General features: G+C 39.2%; 1 protein-coding gene across 1 annotated transcript; it reads left to right on the forward strand.

The window, feature by feature from the left end:
* Positions 1-7,954: 7,954 nt before the first annotated feature.
* On the forward strand, positions 7,955-8,914 carry LOC132894973 (odorant receptor 131-2-like). Its single transcript, XM_060935122.1, has one exon. The coding sequence runs from the start codon at positions 7,955-7,957 to the stop codon at positions 8,912-8,914; it is 960 nt and encodes a 319-aa protein (XP_060791105.1).
* The last annotated feature ends 11,785 nt before the right edge of the window (positions 8,915-20,699 follow it).

A 20,699-nucleotide genomic window follows, 5' to 3' on the forward strand; every position in this document is an offset into this window, starting at 1 on the left:
ATTACAAATTGCATACATCAACCTGTTAAATGTAATATTTTGGTGTTTGAAAAAATTAATGTTTATGCATCGCTTGTAACCCCACTCTGGTGAGGGATTTGTTTCAAGCTGGGCATCAGTCTGTGTACCCACTCAGATATAGCTAACCACCATTAAATTGTGTTTTCTTTCATAATAAAAATCTCTGTTCTGCTGGACGGCTAATATACAGCAAAAGTAGGGGAATAAGGTAAAATAATATTCAATACATTTCTGGTCTATCATCAAATATACACGTGTGTGTGTGTGTGTGTGTGTGTGTGTGTGTGTGTGTGTGTGTGTATACTGCAGAGACAGTATCTAAAAGATTCGTTAAAATATACTGGTAAATTTCCCTTTTGAGTCAGTGAATTAACTTATTTATTTTTCCTCTTGTGAAAGTTTCTGAAAGTTTGTGACTGAATAAAATAAACTTGAAAGTGTTGCATTGGATACAAGCAGCTTCAACAGATTCATTTCCAGGAGTAGACTTTTTGACCAAGAAGGATATGCTTCAAGAACCAATTAATGCCTTTTCAGATTTAATTGATCATTTCAGTGTTGGAGTAAATGTATTTCTTTGGCATCAACTGTGGTTCATAACTCTCAGTAAAATGATGGCATTGTTCGCAGTTAACTCCTACCTGTATTTAACTAAGCTTTAATGTTTCATGAATATAAAGGGTTAAAACTAAGACGCTATCTCTCTTTGAGGAAGAAATGATGTGCAAATCACTTTGATTTGACTTTTGGCATCAACATTTGTTTTATAAGACATATGAAGACAAGGAAAGATATGTATGGAGAGGTCATAAACTGTCAAATTATATAAACACTGATATAAAGCTTAATATACGGCTATAGTTTCCTTCTTATGTTCTCTATTATTATAAAAATCTTCTCTATACCACTGTGGTATCAATTGCTCTTTTATACATTGGCAGCTAATAAATGTGGATCAAAACTCACAAACTTGCCAGCAAGGTTCCTGGAGCATCTGGGTGAGACAAGGGGTGTGCAACATGAGACTACAGACAACTAAATGTCATGTAGGCAATCAGATATAAAGAACATAGGACAAAGAAAGATCACATTCATTAATGTGAACATGAATCTTTGTGCAATGCATTTCAAAGGGTCATTCATTCATACCTTCATTCATGCTCAGTAACTACCTGGTCAGGCTTGTGGTCATTTAAATTAGGCTACTCGTTTATATACTGGACACAATCAAGCAAAAATAATTAATAATATTATGAGGATATGTAAGAAAGACTATTATAATAAATTAGTGGAGAAAAATAAAAACAATATTAAAGGTATATGGACTGTACTAAATGGTATTGTGAGAAATGGATCCAAAACTACAAATTACCCGGAGTACTACACTGAAAATGATAAGACCATAAATAATATGGAGGATGTGGTGAATGGTTTTAACCAATTCTTTGTAAATGTGGGACCAGATTTAGCAGCAAAAATAAAGGAACCCGAGACAACACAATGTGGGGAAATAGAAGATATGGGGGACAGAAATCCAAGTACAATTTTTCTAACTGCAACTGATGAGGAAGAAATTATCCAAATTGTAAGAAAATGTAAAAACAAAACCTCTGCAGACTAGAATGATATAGACATGTTAACAGTAAAGACAGTTATTGAGGGAATTGTGAAACCACTCACCCACATCTGCAATTTATCTTTTCAATCAGGTACATTTCCAGACAAAATGAAAATTGCAAAAGTGATACCATTGTTTAAAACCGGAGATAGACACCATTTCACAAACTACAGGCCTGTTTCTTTACTCCCCCAATTCTCGAAAAACTTTTTTCAGATAGACTGGACAAATTCATTGAAAAACACAACCTCCTTACAGACAGTCAATATGGATTCAGAACGGACAGATCAACATCGATGGCACTAATGGAACTAATAGAGGAAATCACAAACTGTATAGACAATAAAAAAATAGCAATTGAAGTATTTGTGGACCTAAAAAAAGCATTCGATACCATTGATCATAGTATATTATTAAGTAAACTAGAAAAGTGTGGTGTTAGGGGAGTTGGGTGGAGCTGGCTGTCGAGCTATCTAAGAAATAGGCAACAGTTTGTGCAGATAGGTGACCATAAATCTGATTTCATGAACATTACATGCGGGGTACCACAGGGGTCAATATTAGGTCCGAAATTATTCATATTATATATCAATGACATATGTAGAATTTCACAAGTACTGAAATTTGTTTTGTTTGCAGATGACACTAATATTTTTTGTTCCGGTGAGAATTTGCAGCAGACTTTAAAGACAATCACAACTGAAATAAATAAACTAAAACTATGGTTTGACAAAAATAAATGATCATTAAATCTAAGCAAAACAAAGATCATGTTGTTTGGGAGACACAAAATAGATTGTAATGTAGAATTGATAATAGACAATACTAAGATAGAAATGGTACAGGAAATTAAATTTCTTGGTGTGATTTTGGATCATAAAGTCTGCTGGAAACCTCATGTAGGATACATACGAGAAAAACTGGCAAAGTGCTCGGCAATACTGTGGAAAACAAAACATATTCTTGATTGTAAATCTTTGCATACTCTATATTACTCATTATTTTTGCCATATCTGACTTACTGTGTCGAAGTCTGGGGAAACACCTACAAAACCACTCTGCAGCCGATATGTACAATACAGAAAAGAGCAATAAGGACAATAAACAAAACAGGACACAGAGATCACACAAACCCACTATTCATAAAATCACACATGTTAAAATTTATGGATCTGGTCAAATTCAGAACAGCACAAATAATGTACAAAGTGAGAAAGAATCTATTGCCAAAAAATATACAAGGAATGTTTAGTGAGAGAGAGGGGGGATATAATCTAAGGGGAGACCTAAATTTTAAAAAACCAAAGGTTCGAACAAATATGAAAAACATGTGTGTATCGAGCTGTGGGGTGACTTTATGGAACAGACTGGAGACAGAAATAAAACAAAGTGCAAATATAAATCTGTTTAAAAAAAGGTACAAAAAATATTTTTAAACAAGTATATAGAAGAGGAGGTATGTTAACGGAGAATGATGAGGGATAAATAGAATAGGGTTGATTGTTATATTAGAACTAACTTAGTATATGGTATATATTTATTTATGGGGATAGTTTATATCTACATAGTTACAGGGATAGGTATGTAGTAGATATTTATTTTTGTAATTATATATTTATATAAATATTTACGAAGTGTATATATGGTTTATAGTGTGTATATATATATATATATATATATATATATATATATATAGTGTATATATGGTATGTAGTTTATATTTATTTTTGTAATTAAATATTTATATAGATATTTATGAAGTGTATATATGGTATATATTTTTATAGGTGTATTAATGTAGTTTGGATTTTGGGGTAGTTAAAAAGGGGTGGGAAATTAAAAAAGTATTGTACTTCTTCCCACTCCTTTTTCGAACAATGTGCGGTGTATTGTAATGTCTTAGCTCTTTATGTCATTTTATTTAGTTCTTTTTTTGTCACTTTCTTGTTGTCTTTCTTTTGTATGTACAAATACTTACATACATTTTTTGTATACATGTTCGAAATAAAAATAAATTCATTAATTCATTCATTCATTCAATTATTGTGTAAGTAGGAAAAACAAGAAATAGATGGTGATACAATAGTACAGAGTGAACCTGTTTCTGACTGAGGCTGAACAGCTCCACTGTCCCCAGCCTGAAGTGCCTCCCTTTGGGAGCATTTCACCATGAGTCCTTTCTCAGGGCGACCCTGCCCCTGTCAGATTTCCTCTTGCCAGGTGATCCCTATTCACTGGCACAGCTCCCAAACATACACCTAACTCACTACTAGTTGATGTTGGGGAGCAAAATGCCAGATCTGGTGTGCATGTCTTTATAATCCACATGCAACTGCACACCCTTCCCATTAAAGCAGACTCAAAAGGCTCTTTCTGACTTTTTTGTAGTTCTTAGAACTGCTGGAGGGAGTACCCCTTTTTGTGTGTCTTCACTGCAGAAACTGAGGATGATCACAGTTCTTCAAACACTAGTTTGAGGGGTATTTGCTACTATTTTGATGTCAACACCCAAGGAAGCATGAGTGACATAAGCATTTCGTAGTTCCTAGAAATGATGGAGTACCCTCTTTTTTGGGTCCTTACTTCAGGAACTGAGAATGTTCATCATTCTTTGAACACTATTTTGAAGGGTATTTGCTACTGTTTTGAGGTACTCTCCCAGCACAAAAGGAAACATGAGTGACGTAAATGTAAGGTGATTGGTTCAGATGTAGATGTATGTCAGTGGTTTGAACATTTTAAAAATCTTCATAGACAGGTGCATCTCTAAACATTAGAATATTGTGAAAATAATTTTTTTTCATAATTTAAATAAAAAAAGTTTCATATATTCTATTTGCAATACATGTAAGTGAAATATTTCAAGCCTTTTTTTTGTTTCGATTTGAATTATGGCTTATAGCTCATGAAAATCAGAAATCCAGTGTCTCAAATTATTAGAATATTTCCTAAGATCAATCAAAAAAGGATTTATAGTACAGAAATGTCCAACTTCCGAAAAGCATGTTCATTTATACACTCAATACTTGGTTGTGGATCCTTTAACACAAATTACTGCATCAGTGTGATGTGGCATGGAGGTGATCAGCCTGTGGCAATGCTGAGGTGTTATTCAAGCCTTCAGCTTGTCTGTTTTTATGGGGCAGGTGTTTCTCATCTTCCTTGTGACAATACCCCATTGATTCTCTTTGGGGTTCAAGTCAGGCAATTTGCCTAGCCAATCACACACAGTAATGCCATGGTCAGAAAACCATTTGGTAGAAGTTTTGGGACTGTTGGCAGGTGCTAAGTCTCGCTGGAAAATGAAATCATCTCATAAAGCTCATCGGCAGATGGAAGAATGAAGTGCTCTAAAATCTCCTGGGAGACAGCTTCATTGACTTTGGACTTAATAAAACACAGTGGACCAATGCCAGCAAATGACATGGCACCCCAAGTCATCACAGACTGCAGAAACTTCACACTGGAATTCCAATACAGTGGATTCTGTACTTCTCCACTCTTCCTCCAGACTCTAGGACCTTGATTTCCAAATGAAATGCAAAATTTACTTTCATCTGAAAAGAGGACTTTGGACCACTGAGCAACAGTCCAGTTCTTTTTCCCCGTAGCTGAGGTAAGATGCTTCTGATGTTGTGTCTGGTTCAGGAGTGGCTTGATTTAAAGAATGTGACAGTTGTAGCCCCTCTCCTGAAGACATCTATCCATGGTGGCTCTTAATACACTGACACCAGCCTCAGTCTACTCTTTGTGTAGCTCTCCCAAGTTTTTTAATCTACTTTTCCTGACAGTCCTCTCAAGGCTGAGGACATTCCTGTTGCTTATGTACCTTTTCCAGCCAGCCTTTTCAGCAATGACTTGCTGTGGTTCATCCACCTTTTGGAGGGTGTTGATGATCTTCTTCTGGACAACTGTTAAGTCAGCAGTCTTCCCATAATTGTGTGTACTGAACTAGCCCAAGAGATATATGGTATTTATATGGTTTTTATCACAGTGCAGGCACTTACAGATGTAATTGCAGAGGAGAGCAGGGAACAAACAGTAATGAAGCCAAATTGTGAGATGTGAATCATGGTCAGGGACAGGCAAGCAGGGGCGATTTCTCAGAGATAACAAGGGAAGCCAAGCTTCCCCTAAAATTCTCTCCCCAAACTGCGGCATCTACGACGTTGAATTCTCATTAAAACAATAACTTGCATAACATAATATATGCCCAAGATTGTATTTATGTTCATAACTATCCTGTAACTTATTTGAGTGATGTCTGACGAACTTGCAGTTCGCTACGAGAATCACCTTTGCTGCCAGGCTGTAACCTTTCTTATTTCAATGGGCTCTATGGACTAGCAGCAGTGTTGCCAGATTGGGCAGTTTTAAGTGCATTTTGGCGGGTTTTGAACATATTTTGGGATGGAAAACGTCAGCAGTATCTGGCAACACTGACTGGCGGCCGGGTATCCATTGCAGTCTACGAGACGGCTCTGAACAGCCAATTTCGGCTAGTTGTTATTGGTTAAAATCAACAAAATCGTCACTTCGAGGGAAGCCGGGCTTCTCTGGGACTAAACGAGACAGTGGGAGGGACAAGAAGCCGGGCTGATAAAGGATTATTGGAGGTAGTGTTTGAAAGACATGAGGAGGGCGGTACTTCGGCGAGGAACACGGAAGTATGATCAGTCAGTCCCTAGTGGATGTCGAGAAAGTGTAGTCGTGTGCCAAAGTGCTGTCCGAATTTCTTTTCATATAAACGGTTCTTCTCATTGATGTCTCTGTACATTACTCTGTAAATAAATGTAAATATTACTCATTGTGCTCTGTTAACTTTCATCCATTCTATCAGTTTGATCATTCGTGAATTCACTCGTTTATTTCATTTGTAGTTCAATCTGGTTGTAGGCTAGGTTGAGCCTTATTGGGATCTGCAGTGCTAGCTGCTAACAGAAATTGGTAAAGTCTCTGGAAAGCACAACCAGCTGGTATGACAGGGTCACAGACCATTTTCTGGAAAAGGAGCGGAGGGCAGAATTTGTGTATAAATAGTGTTCATGTTCATGAATCTGAAGTGTGTATATTGTTCAGTAATGTTAAGAGAATGGTGGGCTCTGTGTTATAGGTTATACCTGGGTATAATATTCAAGGTTCTGTGTGTTGCATAGCCTACCTGGTTATGAATTTCCAGACTGTGTTGCAGAAGATGTTCAAGGATGTGTTGCACAGCTGGGTGTTGTGTTAAAGACTCTGTGTTGCATATCAGGGTATGATGTTCAAGGCTCTTCGTTGAATAGCCAGTGATTTTTGGATGTTTGATATTTTTTGATTAAGGATATGAGGCACTAGCCTGGCAAGCCAGACTATAACATGAAATGTAAAAGCAAAAATACTTTCTGCCACTAGGTAGGGTTGTCTAGTTCACTATGCTAATGGGGCACACCTTTCTATGCTTTGATATCCGGCCTACAGGTTTTACGATGAATGCGTAAAATGGGCTTCCCCTGTTTTAAAAACCAGCAGCCGCCACTGCAGGCAAGGGTCGATCGATCGGCAAGCTGGACAACGTAGGCAAGGCAGGAAGAATAATCAAGGAAAGATAGCAAGAATCAGAAGACCAGTAAGCAGTTAGGAAACCATGGCTCAGTATACACTGGAAAGACACAGAACAATACTTTATAGTGAGTGCTTGTGTGAGAGGGGTTTAAGTAGTGTGGTCATGATTAATGATGAGCTTCAGCTGTGCTCAATACTCTGGTGGGGGGGGGGGGGGGGGCGCTGTGGCTCATGGATGTCGTAGTCTTGAGCGGCCATGTTTGTAGTTTGCTCAGCGTTGTCATTCTCAGTACTGATACTGACAGTTTTACTCAAACTTGAAATTAACTATTCATATTTTGAGGTTTTGTGCTGTAGGCCATAATTATCAAAATTTAAATAGAAAAATGCTTGAAACATTTTAGTTTATGTGTAATGAAATATTGAACTTTTTCATTATATTCTAATTGTTTGAGATGCCCTTGTATGGAGAAACATAATAGACAGATGTGATGAGGTCAGACCAGTTGTATCCAATAAGGCATATGTCATCTCTCCCTGTGGCCCACAAAGTGCCCGTTATAAAGATCAGTACACAGTCGTCTTCATATTCAGAGCTAAATTCACTTATGACTGGAATTGTATGCAGTGATTTATAATTTACATGCGCATGATGTATAATTGCACTCTACTCTGTTTGCTGTTTAAAAAATCTGATCTGTAGGGAAGTGGTGTTATTTTGTAGGGGCTTTATATTTTATTTTATGTCTGTAAATATTCTGCAATTATATAATGTCAGTTACTAATGAAAGCAGTGAGATTTTGTTTGTACAACAAATATTTCAGTTTGTACTGGCCGAGGGACCAATAATGAAAATTGTTTTTGCAACCTTACTGGCAATATTCTTTATCTATTTGAATGTTGTCATGGTCTACACTCTTTGGAGCAAAGCTGTTTTTAAAGAGACTCCACGCTATACTCTGTTTACCCACATGCTTCTCAATGATTCGATTCAACTTCTCTTCGCCTCCATGTTGTTCATCTTCAGTCTGTCTTCACTCAAGTTAGTCACAGCTGCTTGTGCTATTATGATTTTTGTTTCTGTTACAACGTATCGTAATGCACCTTTAAACCTGGCTGTAATGTCACTCGAGCGTTATGTGGCCATCTGCTTCCCTCTAAGGCATGCTGAGATCGTCACTCATAAAAGAACTTGTATTGCTATTGGAGTTGTTTGGTTTATTGGTTCCATAAACTTTATAATTGATTTGTTTTATGTCACAGTGATGGATTCTAAGTTTTTCACATCACAAATATTGTGTGACAGAAAAAGGCTCTTCATTAAGGAGTGGCAAGGAAATGTTTTACAGGGCTTTAGCATATTTTACTTTGTGTCAGTATCTGTGATTATCCTTTTCACTTATATCAGCATTGTGATCACAGCCAGGTCCATTTCCTCCAATAAAGACTCTGCTGAAAAAGCCCACAAGACTGTGCTGCTGCACCTCATTCAGTTGGGCCTGTGTCTTTCCTCTTTTCTCTACAACTTCATAGAGCGTGCTGCAGCAGAAGTTGGCAATAGTGCCCAATTTTCAGACTTGCGATTTCTAAATTATTTGTTTGTTCTGATCTTGCCACGCTGCCTCAGCCCACTCATCTATGGTCTGAGAGATGATGCTGTACGACCTTTATTCATCTACTATTTCTGCTTTGTCACTGGCAAACGAAGGTCTACTGTCAATGTACACTGAATTACAGATATCAAATTGCATGCTTCAACCTATTAAATGTCATATTTTGGTGTTGTTAAAATATGAATGGTTATGCATCGCTTGTAACCCCACTCTGTTGAGGGATTTATTTCAACTCTGTGTACCCACTCAAATATGGCTAGCCACTATTAAATTGCCTTTTATTTCACAATTTAAAAAACATTCTCTGTTCTCCTGAACTGATAATATACAATAAAAGTAGAGGAATAAGGTAAAGTAAAATTCAATAAATTTCTGATCTATCATTTAACATGACATAGCTTCTACTCAAGTAACAGTAGATAAAAAGCTTAATGAAAATATACTGGTAATTTGCCTTTTTTGGGTCAATTAACTAATTGATCTATTTTTCCTCTTGTGAAAGTTTCTGAAATTTTGTGACAGTTTAAAATAATTTAGAAAGTCGTGCATTTTGATACAAGCAGCTTCAACAGATTAATTTCCAGGAGTAGACTTTTTGACCGAGAAGAATATGCTTCAAGAACAAATTAATGCCTTTTCAGATTTAATTGATCATTTCAGTGTTAGATCAAATATATTTATTGGGCATCAACTGTGATTCATAACCGTGTTAAACAGTAGCATTATTTGTAGTTAACTCCTACCTGTATTTAACTAAGCTTTAATGTTTCATGAATATAAAGGGTTAAAACTAAGACACTATCTCTCTTTGGGGAAGAAATGATGTGCAAATCAATTTGATTTGACTTTTGGCATCAGTATTTGTTTTATCTTATAAGACATATGAAGACAAGGATTCAAGTGTATGGAGAGGTCATAAACTGTCCAAAATTATATAAACACTGATACCAAGCATAATATATGACTACAGTTTCCTTCTTACTGTATGTTCTCTATTATTATAAAAATCTTTTCTATACCATTGTGGTATCAATTGCTATTTTATACATTGGCAGCTAATCAACGTGGATGAAAACCCACAAATTTGCCAGCAAGGTTCCCGGAGCATCTGGTTGAGACAAGAGGTGAGCAATGACAGAACTAAAAGTCATGCAGGCAATCAGATATAAAGAACATTGAACAAAGAAAGACCACAGTCATTAACGTGAACATGAATCACTGTGCAATGAATTCAGGCTTGTGGTCATTTAAATTAAGCTACTGGTTTATATAGTGGACACATACAAACAAAAATAATAATTGTGTGAGTAGGAAAAATAATTAAAAAACAGATTGTGATACAATAGACCCCTTCGCAGTAAACGTCATTCATACGTAAGCGGAAATTGCGCGCGCAGCCTGGACCCAAAAAAGACTCAGAAATGCCTAGTTGTTGTGTTGTCGGGTGTCAGAATCATAGCAGTGATGGGGTTAAAATGTTCAGAATTCCAGCAGGATCTCACCCATTCCAAAAAAATCGCCGACGTCTATGACTACAAGCCATCAAACGTGCAGACTGGGATGAAAGCGCCATCAAAAATGCGCGGGTTTGCAGCGCCCACTTCATCACAGGTAAGATCAGGCTATTTATTAAATCTTTCTTTTTTATTCTTTCTAGTCTTCGTTTATTGATGTAGCAAAATACTTTGGTAACGTTTGTCTGATTAGCTGGGTCATAGTTACACAATGTAATGAATATTGTTAGCATGTTAACTTAGCTTTGCATGCAATTTTGTTTGTAGGAGAGGTCTCGCTTGACTCAAGCAGTCCAGATTTTGTGCCATCATTATTTGTGTATGCCGAAAATAACAATTTTAAAGCAAGGATGGAAAGGTAAAATTGTGTGCCCTCACTCTAAATGCCAACTTACGTTGACTGCTCTAACCTAGCTCCCGCCCCGTTCAGTTTCATTTCTGGTCTCTGCCTCTCGCTTTTTACGCAGCTCTGATTTCTCTTAGCTGCACTCTTTACACTATCATTCCTTTCATACCATTACCTCCTGCAAATTGCTGTTTAGTGTTGGTATTTGCTGTTGTAGCTAAAGCCACATTGCCATCACATCACTGGCATAATTTGATTAAAACAAAATGAATATGAATGTCCCATTGTTAATCCAGTTGTACATGCCCGCACATAACATAATCATATGCGTCTAAAGACTTGTAGGCACGAAGTTTTTCGTGGGTGTACACTGAAGTCTTGTCAATAAGGTACGAGTATATATCTGGCCATTGTATACCAGGGAACCTAACATCGTCCGTCCACTCTTTAATTAAATACGGATCCGGTAGGCAATGTCCACTTGTTAGAGTTAACTTATTTATGTAGCATTCTCGATCTTGTAACGACAATTATTTTGCATAATCTGACAGCTCATAATGCTGGTCTATGGGCAGCGCCATTGTTTCTGGGTCCAGGCTGCGCACGCATCCTGGCAACAGTCGGTTTGTTTACTGGAGCTGAACAGCTTCACTATCCCCAGCCTGAAGTGTCTCCCTTTGGCAGCATTTCACCATGAGCCTTTTCTCAGGGCGACCCTGCCCCTGTCAGATTTCCTTTTGCTAGGTGATCCCTAATCAATGGCACAGCTACCAAACATACACCTAACTCACTACTAGTTGATGTTGGGGAGCCAAATGCCAGATCTGGTGTGCATGTCTTTATAATCCACATGCAACTGCGCACCTTTCCCATTAAAGCAGACTCAAAAGGCTCTTTCTGACTTTTTCATAGTTCCTAGAACTGCTGGAGTACTCCCTTTTTGTGTGTCCTCACTGAGGGAACTGAGAATGATCACAGTTCTTAGAACATTATTTTGAGGGGTATTTGCTACTATTTTGAGGTACTCTCCCAGCACAAGAGGAAACATGAGTGACATAAATGTATGGTGATTGGTCCAGATGTAGATGTATGTCAATTGGTTGAACATTTAAAAAATCTCTATATACAGGTGCATCTCAAAACATTGGAATATCGTGAAAAAGTTCTTTTTTTTTTGTAATTTAATGCAAAAAAGGAAACTTTCATATGTTCAATATCCATTACACGTAAAGTGAAACATTTTAAGCCTTTTTTGCTTTAATTTTAATTATTATGGCTTATAGCTCATGAAAATAAAAAATCTAGTATTTGAAATTATTAGAATATTTCTTCAGATCAATCAAAAAAGGATTTACAATCCAGAAATGTCCAACTTCTGAAAAGTTGGTTCATTTATACACTCAATACTTGGTTGCAGCTCCTTTACTATGAATTACTTCATCAGTGCGGCGTGGCATGGAGGCGATCAGTCTGTGGCAATGCTGAGGTGTTATTAAAGCCCAGGGTGCTTTGATAGCGGCCTTCAGCTTATCTGTATTTTTGGGTCGGGTGTTTCTCATCTTCCTTGTGACAATACTCCATAGATTCTTTAATGGGTTCATGCCAGGCAAGTTGGCTGGTCAGTCAAGCACAGTAATATCATGGTCAACAAACCATAGTAGTTTTGGCACTCTGTGCAGGTGCTAAGTCCTGCTGGAAAAGGAAATTGGCATCTTCATAAAGCTCATCAGCAGATGGAACATGAATTGCGCTAACATTTCCTGATAGACGGCTGCGTTGACTTTGGACTTGATAAAACCCAGTGGACCGACACCAGCAGATAACCTGGCACCCCGAATCATCACAAACTGTCAAAACTTCACACTGGACTTCAAACACCTTGGATTCGGTGTGTCTTCCCTCTTCCTCCAGATCTAGTACTTTGATTTCCAAATGAAATGCAAAATTTCCTGTCATCTGAAAAGAGAACTTTGGTCCCCTGAGCAATAGTCCAGTTCTTTCTCTCCTTAGCCCAAGTAAGACACTTCTGACATTGTCTCTGGTTCAGGAATGGCTTGATTTAAGGAATGTGACAGTTCTACCACATTTCCTGAAGATGTCTGTGTGCGATGGCTCTTGATGCATTGACACCAGCCTCAGTCACTGTAAATCTCTCCCAAGTAAAAGTAGGGGAATAAGGTAAAGTACAATTCAATAATTTTCTAGTCTATCATTAAACATGACAGAGATAGTTTTTTTCTCAAAAGACAGTACATAAAAAGCATCATTAACATCTACTGGTAATTTTTCCTTTCAGGACAGTGAATTATTTTGTCTATTTTTCCTCTTGTGAAAGTTTCTGAAATTTTGTGACAGTTTAAAATAAATTAGAAAGTCTTTCATTTTGATGCAAGTAGCTTCAACAGATTAATTTCCAGGAGTAGACTTTTTGACCAGGCGGCATGGTGACGTAGTGGTTAGCACTGTTGCCTCACTGCAAGAAGGTCTTGGGTTCAAACCCAGTGACTGACGAGGGCCTTTCTGTGTAGAGTTTGCATGTTCTCCCCGTGTCTGCGTGGGTTTCCTCCGGGTGCTCCAGTTTCCCCCATAGTCCAAAGACATGCAGGTTAGGCTAATTGGTGGCTCTGAATTGACTGTAGGTGTGAATGTGAATGGATGTTTGTCTCTCTGTGTTAGCCCTACGACGACCTGGCGACTTGTCTAGGGTATACCCCGCCTCTCACCCATAGTCAGCTGGGATAGGCTCCGGCTTGCCTGCAACCTTGTGCAGGATAAGCAACTACAGATAATGGATGGATGGATGGATGGATGGATGGATGGATGGATGGATACATTGGCAGGTAATTAACGTGGATGAAAACCCACAAGCTTGCTGGCAATATTCCCAGAGCATCTAGTTGAGATAAGAGGTTTGCAACATGGAATTATACTGTACAACTGAAAGTCATTCAGGCAATCAGATTTAAAAAAAAAAAAATCAGAAAAAGAAAGACCACATTCATTAACATGAATCTGTTAAGTGTGTAGAGATGACTGGACCCAAAAGCAAGACTCAAGACTAGCAGTTCAGCAGGTAAGGTTGATTTATTGAACAAAAACAAGCAGAAGCTCATGGTTTTCCAGGAGAGCTGAGCGGGCAGGCAGAATAGGACTGAAGACAAGTTGGCAGGCTGGGATGGCTGGCAGACTGGTAACAGGATGGTGCTGGATCTGAAGCACAGGAAATTCACAGTTAGTCAAAACTGGGGAAAAAAAAAGAAAAAAAACCATGCAAGAGACAACTCATCCAGTTAGCGAATTGGCCTTCATGCAGTAGACAAGTAGACTGAATGATCTTGTGAAGACTGGATTGCAGAGCTGGGGTATATACCCAGATAGCAAAAATCAGTTGAATCAACATTGAAATAGCGTTTGGCAGAAAACATTGAAATAATGTTGAAATGATATTGAAAGTGTCCCCTTGAATTTGGGTTGAATCAACGTTGAATTTTCAACCCTATCAGCATTGAATCAATAGTGATTCAACCATCATCTAAACAGAAATTTCTATTTAGATGATGGTTGAATCACTATTGATTCAATGCTGATAGGGTTGAAAATTCAACGTTGATTCAACCCAAATTCAAGGGGACACTTTCAATATCATTTCAACATTATTTCAATGTTTTCTGCCAAACGCTATTTCAATGTTGATTCAACTGATTTTTGCTATTTGGGAATTGCTCAAGGGCACCTCAGCCCAAGGCCGCCCCACGTCAACCTAAGTGCACATCTTTGGACTGTGGAGGAAACCCACACAGACACGGGGAGAACGTGCAAACTCCACACAGAAAGGCCCTCGCCAGCCGCTGGGTTCGAACCTGGAACCTTCTTGCTGTGAGGCGACCGTGCTAACCACTGCACCACCGTGAGAAATTGGGTTGATGTTGATGTTTCACCGTACACAATGATGGAAAAGCCTGTCTGTGGACATGAACCAGATATGATATGAACCAGAAAGGATTATACAGTCTTTACCTGGACAATAAAATATTGCCTAAATACAGTACGAGCAGTTAAACTTACTGTACAATTCAAATAACTGCCTGACTAACAAAATATTTGAATATTTGCTCCGGTTTCCCCCACAGTCCAAAGACATGCAGGTTAGGTTAACTGGTGACTCTAAATTGGCCATAGGTGTGAATGTGAGTGTGAATGGTTGTCTGTGTCTATGTGTCAGCCCTGTGATGACCTGGCGACTTGTCCAGGATGTAGATACCCTGCCTTTCACCCATAGTCAGCTGGGATAGGCTCCAGCTTGCCTGCAACCCTGTAGAAGGATAAAGTGGCTAGAGATAATGAGATGAGAATACATAACATGTCATAATAAGTCTGTATAGTAATCCTCAGTCACTGTTTTATTCTACTCAGTATGGTGGTGAATCTGGAGCCTATGCCAGGAACACTGGGCGTGAGGTGGGATGGGGTTCTTGTCCATCAGAGTACCATGTGTACAAGCACATGTTCACTTAACCACTATTTTTAACCACACTACCACAAAGAGGAGAACTGGCCAGTGTTGTTGAAGCAAATTTCTTCAGTCGCAAGCACAGACAGTCTATGGTCGCAAGTCTCGTCGTCAACGGAGCTCGAGCTCTTCTGAAAGTTCTTCTGAGAGACAGTTATTTGGACCATTCCAAATAGCGGCCGGTATGGTAGAATTTTCTGTTCGTTTTTTCCTTACATGTTGCACACACAAGATTTGCACATAACCATAAATAATAATCTATTCTTCATAGTTCCTTGTGCTCTATTAAAATTCTAAATTAAATAAATGAAATTCAATGAAATATAGGAAACCCCACTTCCCACAAAATGGTCTCACCCAGAGTGCACCCCAGGCTCCCGTCCAGTGGTACAGTGTATGATGACAACAAAATCAACATATATTTAACATTGATCAAATGTTTCCTTCAACCATTACATTGATTCGAACACATTTTTTCAACTTTTTATTTTATCAGTGGTTGATTAATGGTTGATCCACCATCAGAGTTCAACTATAACTGTAAATCAACCATCTTGACCAAATATCAACATTGAAATAACATCATTTGCTATCTGGGTATACTGCTGGAGCTTGATTGCTGGATAGATTGCAAGTATGCAGACAGATTGGCAGCAGGGAGTTGATTGGCCACAGCAGCATTACAGGAGAGCCACACCCAGACACAAAGAAAAAACAAAAGGGGAGAGGAAACAGCTGAGATAAGAGGAGTGAGAAAGAGGCAAAACTGGACAATGACAGTACCTCAACAGGAGCCTCCAGATGACATGTCAGGCTTGTCAAGATGAACCTGATGGAAATCCCTAATGAGTTCAGGATCCATGATGAAGGATACTGGGACCCAGGACCTCTCCTCAGGACTGTACCCCTCCCAAATCCACAAGGTACTGGAAACCCTTGATATGCCGATGCACACCCAGGAGCCACTGGACAGAGTACACAGGAGTATCATCAATGACCTGGGTGGGTTCAGAAGGAGGGTACAGAGGGCTGGCAAACACTGGTTTTAACATGAAATGTTGGGTAGATTCTCATAGTTCTGGATGACTTCATTCTGACAGCAGATGGATTCATGATGCATTCATTGACAAATGGGCCAATGTAACAGGGAGAGAGATTTCTGGATTCAGTTCTCAGTGGTATATTTTTAGAAGAAAGCCAAACTTCCTGACCTGGTTTGTATGCTGGACCCAAGGTCCTGTGGTGGTCAGCGAGGCACTTATTTTGGTCAGAGGTGTGAAGCAGGGTGGCACAGGTATCTCTCCAAATCTTGTGCACTGCAAAAAAAAAAATTGAATTGGAGGAGAAAATTACTTAATATTAGTGAAATTATCTTGCTGCATGGACAGATAATTTAACTTGACAAGACATCTTGGAATAAATTGGTTACAATCTAGAACTAGTTTTAATAATATCAGAGTTGGTGTCTTGTATTCTTCTAATAGGAAATGCTAGATCGTTTCAACTATATTCAAGATATTCTAACTTAAGATATCATTTTTGCAGTGTAGAAGAATACAAGACACCAACTCTGAGATCATTAAAACTAGTTCTAGATTGTAACCAACTTATTCCAAGGTGTCTTGTCAAGTAAAATTATCTGTCCATGCAGCAAGATAATTTCACTAGTATTAACTAATTTTCTCCTCCAATTCAGTTTTCAATTTTTTGCAGTGAACCACTGATGGCATGGTAAGATCACTCTCCTGGGAGGCAAATAGAGATGGAAGATGACTCAATGATGCTTTGAATAGGGAGAAACCTGTGGCAGCACTGGTCAGGGAATTATGGACGTATTCAATCCAGGTTAGATGTGAGCTCCAGGAGGAGGGGTTTGTGGTGGCAACACAGTGCAAAGCTGATCCCAAATCCTGGTTTGCCCTCTCTGTTTGGCCATTTGTCTGGGGATGGTAACCAGAGGTGAGAATCATAGAAGCACCAAGAGCTTGACAGAATGCCTTCCAAACTTGTGTTGTAAACAGAGGACCCTGGTCTGAGACTATGTCCAGTGGAATACCATGAAGAAAGAAGACATGTTGAAACAGGAGATCTGCTGTTTCACAGGCTGTGGGGAGTGTGGGAATAGCCCCAAGTGAACTGCCTTAGAAAACCAGTCAACAGTGGTGAGAATAACTGAAGGTGGTAAAACAGTAACAAAATCGAGACTGATGTGTGACCAGGGATGACTGGAGACAGGGAGTGGGCGCAGCAGGCGGGAGATGAGAGGACTTTCCTTGAGCACAGACAGTGCAAGCAGAGACATAAGCACAGGTGTCTGTCTCCATGGTAAGCCACCAGAAATGCCACTTGAGGAGAATTAGGGTGCAGTTCATCCCAGGATGCCAGGTGAAATGAAAAGTATGCACCCATTGGAGGACCTGGGAATGAGCATGGTCTGGGACAAACAAGTGGTTAGATGCTCTGGTTGCATCTGCTGTGCCTCTCTTACCAAGGACTCAATCTCCCAGGAAACTGCCACCACACCACTGGCTGAAGGGAGGATAGGATCTGGACAGGAGAGAGCCACATCAGTGACATGTTGGTGGGAGAGAGCATCAGGTTCCAAGTTTCTGGTACCAGGTCTGTTGGCAAGAATAAAGTTAAAATGACAAAAAAAAATGCCCAACATACTTGATGGGAGTTTAGACTTTTTGTTGTCTGGATGTATGCCAGGTTCTTGTGGTCAGTCCATCCCATGAATCGTTGTTCTGCCCCCTCTAGCCAGTGTCTCCACTCCTCTATTGCTAATTTAACAGCTTGCAGCTCCCCGTTGCCAACATCATGGTTGCATTCAGCTGGAGAGACGTTGAGCAAAGAAGGCACACAGATGGAGTTTCTGGTCAAGATCTGAGTGTTGGGAGAGGACTGCCCCTACTCTGGTGTCAGAAGCATCCACTTCAACAATAAACTGGTGTAAATGATCAGGTTGGACCAGGATGGGAGTGGAGATGAAGAGACTAACTTGGAAAATCTGTCTTCAGCCTCAGGGATACAAGTGAACTGGGCAGAGGAGGAATTGAGTTTGGCGAGAGGGGTTGCTACCTTATTATAGTCCCAAATGAACCCACAGTAGAAGTTTGCAAATCTCAAAAATTGCTGAAGCTGCTTTCAGGTGGAGGGTCTGGGCCACTCTGCCATTGCTCTTATCTTTTCTGGGTCAGCCTTCACCTGCCTATTCTCAATAATTTAGCCCAGGAAGCTCATAGAATTAGCATGGAATTCACACTTCTCAGCTTTCACAAAAAGTGTATTCTCTAGCAGCCTCTGGAGAACCTGGCAGACATGATCAGACATGTTCTGAGAGAAGATCAGAATACTGTCGAGGTATACAAAATGGTTCATTAGGGAACACTGGAGGAGGAAACCTCTGCATTTATCCATGTCTCCAGCAAAGGGTTCTAGGTCTGGAGTGTATGATTCTTTTTTTTGAGATCATGGTGAAATTGTTGTATTATTTAGCATGAATTTATGATTGACATACCTGGGAGGTATTTTAACATCAAGCTCCTTAAGCTGAGCCTAAGTACACTGAGTTTAAATGTTAAATAAAAATGGAATGCAATAACTTACAAATCTCAAAAACTGATATTGTATTCACAATAGAACATAGACAACATATCAAATGTCGAAAGTGAGACATTTTGAAATTTCATGCCAAATATTGTCTCATTTGAAATTTCATTACAGCAACACATCTCAAAAAAATTGGGACAGGGGCTATAAGAGGCTGGAAAAGTTAAAGGTACAAAAAAGAAACAGCTGGAGGACCAAATTGCAACTCATTAGGTCAATTGGCAATAGGTCATTAACATGACTGGGTATAAAAAGAGCATCTTGGAGTGGCAGCGGCTCTCAGAAGTAAAGATGGGAAGAGGATCACCAATCCCCCTAATTCTGTGCCGACAAATAGTGGAGCAATATCAGAAAGGAGTTCAACAGTGTAAAATTGCAAAGAGTTTGAACATATCATCCACAGTGCATAATATCATCAAAAGATTCAGAGAATCTGGAAGAATCTCTGTGCATAAGGGTCAAGGCCGGAAAACCATACTGGATGCCCGTGATCTTCAGGCCCTTAGACGGCACTGCATCACATACAGGCATGCTTCTGTATTGGAAATCACAAAATGGGCTCAGGAATATTTCCAGAGAACATTATCTGTGAACACAATTCACCGTTGCCAGCTAAAACTCTATAGTTCAAAGAAGAAGCCGTATCTAAACATGCTCCAGAAGTGCAGACGTCTTCTCTGGGCCAAGGCTCATTTAAAATGGACTGTGGCAAAGTGGAAAACTGTTCTGTGGTCATACGAATCAAAATTTGAAGTTCTTTATGGAAATCATGGACGCTGTGTCATTCGGACTAAAGAGGAGAAGGACGACCCAAGTTGTTATCAGCGCTCAGTTCAGAAGCCTGCATCTCTGATGGTATGGGGTTGCATTAGTGCGTGTGGCATGGGCAGCTTACACATCTGGAAAGACACCATCAGTGCTGAAAGGTATATCCAGGTTCTAGAGCAACATATGCTCCCATCCAGACGACGTCTCTTTCAGGGAAGACCTTGCATTTTCCAACATGACAATGCCAAACCACATACTGCATCAATTACAGCATCGTGGCTGTGTAGAAGAAGGGTCCGGGTACTGAACTGGCCAGCCTGCAGTCCAGATCTTTCACCCATAGAAAACATTTGGCGCATCATAAAAAGGAAGATATGACAAAAAAGACCTAAGACAGTTGAGCAACTAGAATCCTACATTAGACAAGAATGGGTTAACATTCCTATCCCTAAACTCGAGCAACTTGTCTCTTCAGTCCCCAGACGTTTACAGACTGTTGTAAAGAGAAAAGGGTACGGTATGTCTCACAGTGGTAAACATGGCCTTATCCCAACTTTTTTGAGATGTGTTGTTGTCATGAAATTTAAAATCACCTAATTTTTCTCTTTAAATGATACATTTTCTCAGTTTAAACATTTGATATGTCATCTATGTTCTATTCTGAATAAAATATGGAATTTTGAAACTTCCACGTCATTGCATTCTGTTTTTATTTACAATGTGTACTTTGTCCCAACTTTTTTGGAATCGGGGTTGTAATATTATCTCTTATTTGCTTTATTTTACAACATTTCCAGTGTGGCTTCAAATAAAGTCATAAAGTATGATAACATACAGTAAACAAACTAAAAATGCGCGTTAATAACCGTGCGCTAAGGAGGTGCTCTCCCGTGCTGCTTGTTGGGGAAGATAGAGGCTGTGACTCGGCAGTAGGCCTATAATGATTTAGCATGCCTAGTACACAGCAACATGGCATTAAATATTCTCACAACACTTATAGGCTAAAACGATTAAGAAACTTTATATAAGTTCATAATTACACCAGTAACACCACACATTGGCGTGCATATGTACAAACCTGTCTGAGACACCCATCTTCAACTCGGATACCTTCTTCTCTCTACTCTTCCTCTAAATTGACGGTAGGCAATT

This window comes from Neoarius graeffei, chromosome 12 (assembly GCF_027579695.1).
Source record: "Neoarius graeffei isolate fNeoGra1 chromosome 12, fNeoGra1.pri, whole genome shotgun sequence".
In the NCBI taxonomy this organism is placed as follows: Eukaryota; Metazoa; Chordata; class Actinopteri; order Siluriformes; family Ariidae; genus Neoarius; species Neoarius graeffei.

What these genes read in the sequence shown, in the direction of transcription:
- LOC132894973 (XM_060935122.1), top strand. Translation starts at nt 7,955, where the DNA reads ATGTCAGTTACTAATGAAAGCAGTGAGATTTTGTTTGTACAACAAATA.